The 10,657-nt window shown below is 31.5% G+C and overlaps 1 protein-coding gene across 1 annotated transcript; it reads left to right on the plus strand.

The window, feature by feature from the left end:
• The first annotated feature begins 4,370 nt into the window (after positions 1 to 4,370).
• On the plus strand, positions 4,371 to 10,425 carry LOC132750680 (uncharacterized). The gene is made up of 7 exons (XM_060740693.1): positions 4,371 to 4,674; positions 5,525 to 5,615; positions 6,349 to 6,467; positions 7,292 to 7,376; positions 8,206 to 8,306; positions 8,800 to 8,926; positions 9,578 to 10,425. The coding sequence occupies exons 1-7, from the start codon at positions 4,511 to 4,513 to the stop codon at positions 9,638 to 9,640; spliced, it is 750 nt and encodes a 249-aa protein (XP_060596676.1). The 5' UTR covers positions 4,371 to 4,510; the 3' UTR covers positions 9,641 to 10,425.
• Positions 10,426 to 10,657: the final 232 nt, after the last annotated feature.

The following is a 10,657-nucleotide window of genomic DNA, read 5'->3' on the forward strand; positions in this document are numbered from 1 at the left end:
ATCGTCCAAGATAAAGGTGACATGACGGACGTTATAATGGGACAGTACTTATATGGCTACTCCATTGTTCTCTAAATTGTCCTGTAGCCACAACAAAGAGAATGTACAGCTGCCTATTATTCCTGTAGCCAAATAAACACTCTCCTGTAAGTGCGGACAAACGAAATTATGAACTGACCCAATCCCAGTATACTGCGACATAGAAATTTAGTCTCTATAATCAGAGACTGAGTGTAATCATATTCATTCCATCGGGAACCAGTTTTACATGTTATCAGCGCCGTCCATGGGAAATTGGCATGTTTAAATGTTTCAACAAAAAAACAACAGTTAAGGTTTCAATTATGTTTAATGTTATTTAAATTACAACTATTCTTGTTCCACTGTCAAATGTCTATGTGAACAGTTATAATATTTAAATGTACAGATTAAAGGAAACGTTAGCTTCAAACTCATCTAGTAATCATTGACTTTTGAATCCCTTTACAGAGTATCGAGAAGATCAACAACACACGCATTTATAAAAGGTCTATAAAACAAAATGTGTGAAAAGTTATACATAAAAGAAATCAATAATTTTAAAAGCATACTCTGTAACATTGACTTTGTTGAGATAATACAGAAAACAGAATTATTAAAAAAATATCAGTAATGCATGTCATTATTTGGGATAATCGAATAAAGCCGTCACTTCTATGAAAGTATTGAATTCATGAAACACTGTTTTTATAAATATATATTTGCATCGACAATTTTTCCTTCGCAAATTCAATTAAGATATATGTTTACAACAAGAAAAACAGCAAGTATTAAAAATGATTTTACAACTGTCATTAGTTTTTAAAACATTTAACTTACAACATCTAAATACCATATTAGTAAACACATAGACATTTAGAAAGTCTCTGAAATCTACTATATTTATGTCCCTTTATAAAAATGGCAGTCGATTTGGGTCATAATTAAATAAACGTAATTGAAAACGATATAAAATATAAACAAGATAAACAGATTGTTTAGGTAAATTGTCATATTCTATATATGTGCAGAAAAAATGCATGTATTATTACAGCACAAATGACATGGAAGGTGATATAATTGTTACAGATTGTTTTATCTATTACACAACTGTACTAGTATTAAGCTGTGAGTGATACTCAAAAAGTTGACAAGGTGTGTTAACGCAGTATCTATCTTTATATCTAACTGATCTTCACCATTCTAATTCATTCGAAACATCAACAGAAAATTCGAATGTACATTTATGTCAATTATATGATATAATATCATTCATGTCAATTATATGATATAATATCATTCATGTCAATCATATATATCATACATGTCAATTATATGATATTATATCAATCATGTCAATTAAATGATATTATATCATTCATGCCAATTATATGATATAATATCATTCATGTCAATTATATGATATAATATCATTCATGTCAATCATATATATCATACATGTCAATTATATGATATTATATCAATCATGTCAATTAAATGATATTATATCATTCATGCCAATTATATGATATTATATCAATCATGTCAATTAAATGATATTATATCATTCATGTCAATTATATGATATTATATCATACATGTCAATTATATGATATTATATCATTCATGTCAATTATATGATATTATATCATACATGTCAATTATATGATATAATATCATTCATGTCGATTGTATGATATAATATCATTAATGTCAATTATATGATATTATATCATTCATGTCAATTATATGATATAATATCATACATGTCAATTATATGATATTATATCATTCATGTCACTTATATGATATAATATCATTAATGTCAATTATATGATATAATATCATTCATGTCGATTGTATGATATAATATCAATCATGTCAATTATATGATATAATATCATTCATGTCAATTATATGATATTATATCATACATGTCAATTATATGATATTATATCATACATGTCAATTAAATGATATAATATCATATATGTCAATTATATGATATTATATCATACATGTCAATTATATGATATACTATCGTACATTTCAATTACATGATATAATATCATTCATGTCAATTATATGATATAATATCATTCATGTCAATTATATGATATAATATCAGAAACTATTTTTATACATTGTATTGCATTTTTGATAACGCTACTGTGGATTTACAAAATAGCAAATATAACAGAACGACAAAAGAAATTTAAAAAAGTAGTTTCAAGATTTTTTTTTTTGAATGATAACAGTAAATACACGTTAATAAAATAGTCAAAATTGTGAACGTCTTTGTCGTCTAAATCGACATAATCAAAAACAATTGCTGGATTATGCTGAATAGCATTATAATTGAAAAAATGTTTGTGAATAGCAGTGATATATTCAAGGCAAAGTCCATATCCCTAACGCCCACGCACCCGAAGCACTGGTCCAGGCAGAAATCAAAACATTTATACAGAAAAATGGCATTAGTCTTTCAGGTTTCCAGAAAAGAGTTGTCAATACGTTTTCAGATACGATGAAACTACATTGAGTAGAAGGTTTTCTCTCTTGGATGAACTATGTAATAGTTGCTACTGTTTATCCACTATGCAGTCTCTTTGAAAATGGATACCGGCGGAGTTATACTCCCAAGCCTCGTTGTCGATATCACCTTTCACAACATCAGATAGGTAACACGCCTCCCAGCGCGGGAAGTAGTCAATAGACCGACATTCAAAGTTGTCTGCTGTTTCGCACTGCTCCTTACAATCTTCTAAACTGGTTTCGTTCACAGTAACTGTATTGTGGCCGCGAATAATGTAGTTGTGTACAGTTTGATACGTATTTCCGTATCCATCGGCGCATGCGTCAACGCACTTTTCTTGCAAGCTGTCATGGCTCATTCCCATTTTACATTGGCATTTTCCGTCCCTACATTCACTGTTTTCTACCCTACATACATCGAATGACTCACCACATGCAGAACCTATGCCGTCATAATACAGAACGCCACCGATTATAACATTTCTAGAATTAGCAAAATCCTCAACAGCTTTAAGATCATGACCAGCTTTTTCAAGTGACTCTTTAAGCTCTTTCCTCATGCCTCCTGCAAGGTTTTTCACTTGAAGCATGTCATTATCAAAAGCTTGGCCAATATCCCCTCGAAGCCCGTTCAAAAAAGTGTCCGTTTCTCTCTCACCGTCGACATAGCTTTGAATAGCCTCAATATTCTTTTCCACGTTATCCAGTCTTTTAACAAACTCTGTTATCTTTGGATCTGACGCAGTGGGGTCTTCTGGTTCTATTATCGTTACATCGTCGTCTTCCTTGCCACGTGTGCTTTCAATGTCTGTCGTTTCTTGTATTTCGTCTATAACCAAATTCTGTAGCTCAGAAATGCGTTTTCTTATAGCTGCCTGATCATCTTCTATTTTGAATATATCATCCTCGATTTCATTTAAATCCGCACAATGTATAACAGCAATTACCGATAAAAATATCAACACAGAGGGATAAATCCAAGTACAAATCTTGCATGAAAACATTCTGGCTAAATGTCAACTTGTTCTTAAATAGAAATTTACAGTTTTTGAATAACTCCGAGATTGCGTTTTGATAAATTATAAAGTTACTAGTGTGTAAAACAAAAACGAACTGATATTAATTTTCTTTTAAATATGTATCCTATATATCAAAACATAACTTAGGCGGACATAAGTCCTTAATGAACACTTGAAATCCGGAAATAGCATATTTTTTGCTTAAGTAGAATTATGTTCATTATGGAAACTAGATCACTTGTTTGAAATCATATTAACGCAGAAACGCACGATTGTTTCTTTTGGATTTTATTCTTGCTTTTACGACGTACATGTATACGTATTCTATTGTGTTTCCATTGGGGCGAAAGTAAATACACATACACTTTATAATTTTATATAGGTAATTAAATGTAAACGGTAAAGAATACTAAGTCTTGACTTTTTGAAATATTATCTTTAAATAACCCTCTTATTATTATTATTATTATTATTATTATTATTATTATTATTATTATTATTCGATGTTTATATGATGATGTTGATTATGAATATGGAAAGTTGGTATTGTTATCTTTTATTATTATTACTAATATTATCATTAACATCATCATCATCATCATGATAATAATACTCATCAAAATAATGATCACCATCATCATAAACATTATCACCATCATTATTACAATCATCATTATTATTTATATTAATTGTTCTCAAATCAGTCACGCGCTATAGTATTAATAAATACTGTATTTATCTTGATAAATGTCACGTTTACGTAACTGTTATTACGGTAGCCAACCAAACACCATATCACAATCATCATTTTATCTTCAATTCAACAGATAACATTATAGATATTTCAACAATGTGCCGTTTTACCTAATAAACCTGATAAATATGATTTATTTTTCAAATGTACATGTTGGATAGATTCAGTGATTCTCTCTGTAAGAATGGATATAATAATCTCAGGTTTACTTTTTATGATTTTGTTATGCCGGTTTGACATAACACTAGGTAAACAGTGTGTGAAACATGATAATTGTATATGTGTGTTTGACGATGACAGCGGGATGATAGATCTGTCATCTATTGGTCGCACAGACGGAACACCATAGTAAGTTCAATCCTCATTTGTACATAATTCAGCGGTTAAACGTTATGGAAAAAATGTCGATAATCTTTAAGAAAGCTGAAAAGGTTAAATAAACTAAAATCGGTGAAAAACTGTGTAAGCTGTGTACAACTCCGTGGACTGCTGGTTTAAAGCAGTATTTTCATGATTCAAGTTTTCATGAAAACTAAGAAAGCTTATTTAATAGCTATAATCCGGTGAACACAAAAGTGAACTTGTGGTGGCATGGCCGAGTGGTTAACGCGTCGGACAAGTTATCTAATGATCACTAGTCACATGAGTTCAAACCCCGTCACGGGCAAGTTGTTATTTTGTTGAGCAAGAAACTTTTCACTCATTGTTCAGCATTGTTTGGCTCGAAAGTGTGTCTGTGAGCTTATAACTTCCTACACAATCAAACTAAAATATTTAAAAAAAAAAACAAGTGAATAAAAATAATGAAGGGGTTAAGTTTAGTTTAATCTCTTATTCTGTCTTACAATCCATACCATCAATGCGTGGAATTTATAAATATACATTGTACATAGCTAGCCATTCTAAAATATAATTGTAAGAGACTACTTAGTATCATGTCTTTAAAATAAATGTCAGATATTCCTTGCTAACTTATTAACTGATACTAGAAAGTTAAAAAAAGTGTGAACTGGTTATAGAGTTTTATCTAGTTAAAGGAAATAACACACACTAACCAAGTTGCAATAAGAGCGTTACATGCTTTTGTGAATATTTATACACGTCTTAAAAAAAAGTATATACTACATAAGTTTGTTTTTTACGTTAAATTATCACTCATCTGGAGACGGGTCTCTTTAATGGTACATTAATTTTGCAGTTTTCTGGACATACCTAGTAGTACAGATGACTTTCAATATTCATATAATCCATGTGGATCTTTTGACGAAGTTAGCTGTATAGGTGTGGCTGTAAGTATATAAATTACTTATTATTTAATAATACTGTAAAATTGTAAAACTGAATAAATATTTGAACCTTATGTTTGGTGCTTGATATATAAAGCCTTGTCATATACGAGTATTTTCCAAAACAACCATAAAACTTTGCTGAAATTGTCGTATTTATTAGGATAAAGCTGTGTAAGCAACACTGTTGAATATAATTATAGTTCATCACAAAAATGACGTTGCATAGCTTATGGCAAGTTCTTAAAAAGCAAACACTGTGAACGTCAGTTCGTGCCTTTTCATCTTTACTGGTCCAACAATACAGCTGTGCAGAAACTCAGATCATCTGCGTGGCAACTAGAATGTTCCCTTACATTGCACAAAGTATAGACTCTGGGGGATTAAAAACAAGTTAGTGGAAGTCAGTAAAAATATCCAAGGTCAGAAAAAGGTTGAAAAAGATCAGTCTTCTGCAACTGAAAATCGTCCTCCTTTCCAATGAGATATTTATTATTTAAGATCTACGTTGACGAGGATTAAAGTGCTGTAGTCTGGAGTGTAAGAGCATATATACTTGATCACTATGCCGACGACCAAGCGTAAAGGTACCAACATTATTGAAACACCGCTATTTAGGTGCTCAGAAGTTTATTTGATGAGGCCTTACAGAAAAAGGTTTCATTGTAAATTAAAATGACGTTTAAAACTTACATAAATATTAATAAAAAAAGCAAGTTTGTGGTGTTCATTACAGGCATGCCAGTATAGTCCTTATCAATTTATTGGGTATGATATTGGAGTACCAGACAAAGTTTCGTTCAACTATGATGGTCTAAATGTCATTGCTCAATACAGCAGCGCAGATGGAGTAAGGTAAGCCTGGAATGTCATTACATAATTTGTAGAATTGTGAATAGATGGTAATGAATGTCATACTTTAAAATATCAGTAAGATTTGTCTTTCTTTTTGTCTGAATGTCATTGCTTAAGAATAAATTGTAGTAAAGATGGTTTAAGTAATGAAAGTCAAACTTCAATATTGGTATGATGTGTTAAGTTTTGTCTGAATGTCATTGCTCAAGAAACAACGCAGGGGTAATGGGTGTTAATGTAAATCTGGAATCTCATTACTTACCATAATTTGTTGGATATATTGTGCAAGGGTACCTGAATGTCTAACGGCAAAGTTATCAATCTTGGTGTGAATGTCATTGCACCGTGTTTCGTTGGTAAGATTGCTAATGTGGTTTAATTTTTTTCTGCACCTCTTAACCCAAAATGAAAGTTTGATTCAGGATTTCTTTAAAATCATTTTATCAAAATATGAACGAATTTCGTTAAATCAGCTTAAATGCCTCTTAATGTTTTTGCTCAATGCAGCCGGGAAAATTACTTAAATTAACTCTGGTTGATGAGACCGGATATCGATGGTCATTTAACGACAGTTTTTAGTTTAGACTGTCCTATGTTCAAGTGTAGAGCCCGTGCATTCTTGTGAGGGTCACATTGTTCAAACACTCAGTTTCATTTTCCGTAAAAAATACTAATTTTAACATGAATATGTTACTTGCTTGATTGGTATACCCGATTGAAAATAGCTATGGACAAAATGTCACGTGGTATAGTTAAATAATTAAACTGTAATCTGAAATCAATTTCGAGTTAAGGTATAAACAACTGCAATCAATCGATTTCAGAAATAGTTTTGTCACTTTACTATGTGACCCTGGAGCAACGAGCCCAGGTCTTGATGTGACTGGGGAACTTGAGACCACTAAGTATGTACGTATAATTTTATCTTACTGTATCTGTAACATTGTTGAATGTAACCACTTTTGTTCTCTATGAATGTCATGATAATGAATCGTGATCTCAGGCTAGAGAGGCAGCTTCCTGGTACTTAATAAGTTATAAAGCATATAATCTGAGCCGTGTCACGACAAAACCAACATAATGGGTTTGCGACCAACATGGATCCAGACCAGCCTGCGCATCCGCGCAGTCTGATCAGGATCCATGCTGTTCGCTATCAGTTTCTCTACTTGTAATAGGGTTTGTAAGCGAACAGCATGGATCCTGGTCAGACTGCGCGGATGCGCAGGCTGGTCTGGATCCATGCTGGTCGCAAACCCATTATGTTGGTTTTGTCATGACACGGCTCATATATTTTTTTCATCGTCAAAATGTACTCTAAAGCTACATGCCTCCAGATGAGCAAACGTTTTTCAAGAAAATTTAAGATTTTTTAGAAAAGTAAAAAAGATTGAAAGATTACAGGTTCAGGTAATAATTTATATTTTGTTTGCAATGAATGACTGATTTTGCATTATCTGACCCCATATTTCTACTGCGTTACTAACGTAGTAATGGCTATTGATAATTCTCGTTTAATTTTACCTCTTTTTGATATTTTACGTGGATTGCAAGAGGTGTTTGCGATGTGTAAACTATTTTCTTTGTTTGTTTCAAATAAATGTTCTTTTAAATACATTTTTAAAAAAATCATGAAAATTAGCATGAATCTGGAGGCATGCTGTTTTAATTTTTTGTTATTTTACGATATCTTATATGCATTATAAATATAGCTTACATATATACGTTTGTTTTACAGTATATGACATTAACAGCAGCGGCGGCATGTCCTGTACCATCACCATTTCCGTCATTATCAAGTAGTTCTGGATTGAGCGGTGGTTCCGTACTTTTGATCATGTAAATGTATTTCACGTTGTTGCACTTTTATATGTTGCATTTTTAGCAAAGTTAAAATCCGCATCAAATAAAAATAAAATTTCGTGATACATGATGTAGTAAAGACTTATAATACTTAATATTATGCGATATAGGAAAAACGTTTAAGTCGATACGAGTTTGCTTCCCTTGACTACAGAGGCTGCCAACAGTGTAAATTCCAAAAATTTCTGGATCATAAATATTCTAATAAAGATTTTACCCTTTATTTAAAACTAACTTTTCGAAGTCAGTTTTAACACTTGTGAGATTGAAAATATACATGTACATGTATCTGGTGTTCCGAAATGAGTTCTCGCACAAAATAATAAAATGGAAAATAGAAATACCCTGATGGAAAGTAGTCTGCGCATTGTGTGAAAACATAATTTAAAAAAAAAATGTTTTACATGAAAAAAGACGTTAAACAGTTTTATAACTGAACGGTAATTTATATACATGTACATTTTTACAGATTTTTCGTATTGCTGGCAGTTTATATAGCTGCTGGGGTAGCTTTTAACAAATTCAAAAGAGGTGCAAATGGGAAAGAACTGGTTCCAAATTTAGGATTCTGGGCAACGTTACCTGGCTTAATTAAGGTAGAAATTAAATCATTCATTTTTTCATTGTGTAAATACTAAAAAAATCACACTTCTGCGTATCAGAAATGTGTCAATTGTTTGATTTCAGAAAAAGAATGATTAAATTGTTTTTAATATGATTTGAGTCGTATTTGCAAAAAAAGTGAAATATGTTGTAGATCCGGTAGCTCCTGTTTTGGTTTGGTTTTTGAAATCCCTTAAAATCAATGTGCTGGGTTATCTTATACACAAATTCCACAGATTAGTTAATAAAATATCTGTATTAATTGTAGTAAATTAGAGGGTAAATCTAGTACTGATAAACTTTTTGAGAGAAAAAAGACATGTGTAGCTTTATTTATTTTTACGTTCTTCTTTCTTTGAACTATGTTCTTGACTATTTTCATAAATTCGTAACGCATGTAATGATGAAAAGCATGTACATAAAAATAAAATCTTCTCCACAAGGAACAATATAAGATTTGACATATTACGTTTAAAGTTAATTCCATAGTACACGTAGTTGAATGCATGTACTGTTTATGTTCTGGGATAGATATGTTTAAACTAATTTAACGTAATATCCTTATATAGTTATATATAAATTATATCATTTATAAACACATTTTTTTTCTGTATTTTACCATAACGATTTTTGTCTGTTTTAAGGATGGCACCAGATTTGTACTGAGTAAAGTATGTAAAGGCCGTGTAACATATGAACCTGTCTGACGTGCTTGGTGGATCTGTTTGTATGCTGGAGGTTTCAGGGAATACATTTTCTACAGTGCTCTTTGTTGCAATCCCTTAGTTACATTTCAAGACCATATGGATCGTTTCTCATAATCCATGTGTGTGTATGCCGTGTCTACTTATCTGTGTCACATTTTTAGACCATATGGATCGTTTCTCATAATCCATTTGTTTGTATGCCGAGTCTACATATCTGTGTTTCATTTAAGATCATATGGATCATATCTCATAATCCATGAACGTGTATGCCGAGTCTACATATCTGAGTTACATTTTAAGACCATATGGATCGTTTCTCATAATCCATGTGTGTGTATGCCGTGTCTACTTATCTGTGTTACATTTTAGACCATATGGATCGTTTCTCATAATCCATTTGTTTGTATGCCGAGTCTACATATCTGTGTTACATTTTAAGACCATATGGATCGTTTCTCATACTCCATGGGTGTATGCCGTGTCTACATATCTGTGTTTCATTTAAGACCATATGGATCATTTCTCATAATCCATGAACGTGTATGCCGTGTCTACATATCTGAGGTACATTTTAAGACCATATGGATCGTTTCTCATAATCCATGTCTGTGTATACCGTGTCTACATATCTGTGATAATTGTTTATTCTATAAATAAAAGTTGCGCTGACATGATATGATATTCATCGTTCAAGGATGTCTTTAATGAATGAGTATATTATCGTCATTAACTGTATTATAAATGATTCATATATAATGTATGATACAATATATGTACGTATACTTTTTGGTTTTTGTTATGGTTTCAAGTGATTGATTAAATATAAATGTCTATGCTTTACATAAGTCAAAAGTCAAGTCAAGTCAAAAGATTTATTCAGTAAATAAAGGCCACCGGCCCAAAATACATGTCATACAAAATATGATATTTAACATTATAAGGTTGTGTCTTTTACAAGTTTTGACAATCATTACATTTAAATGCTACTGTGTTATAGATATCATGAGGTGGTAAATA

The sequence above is a fragment of the Ruditapes philippinarum genome, unplaced genomic scaffold, assembly GCF_026571515.1.
Source record: "Ruditapes philippinarum isolate M1 unplaced genomic scaffold, ASM2657151v2 ctg2983_1_1_1_1, whole genome shotgun sequence".
Lineage (NCBI taxonomy): Eukaryota > Metazoa > Mollusca > Bivalvia > Venerida > Veneridae > Ruditapes > Ruditapes philippinarum.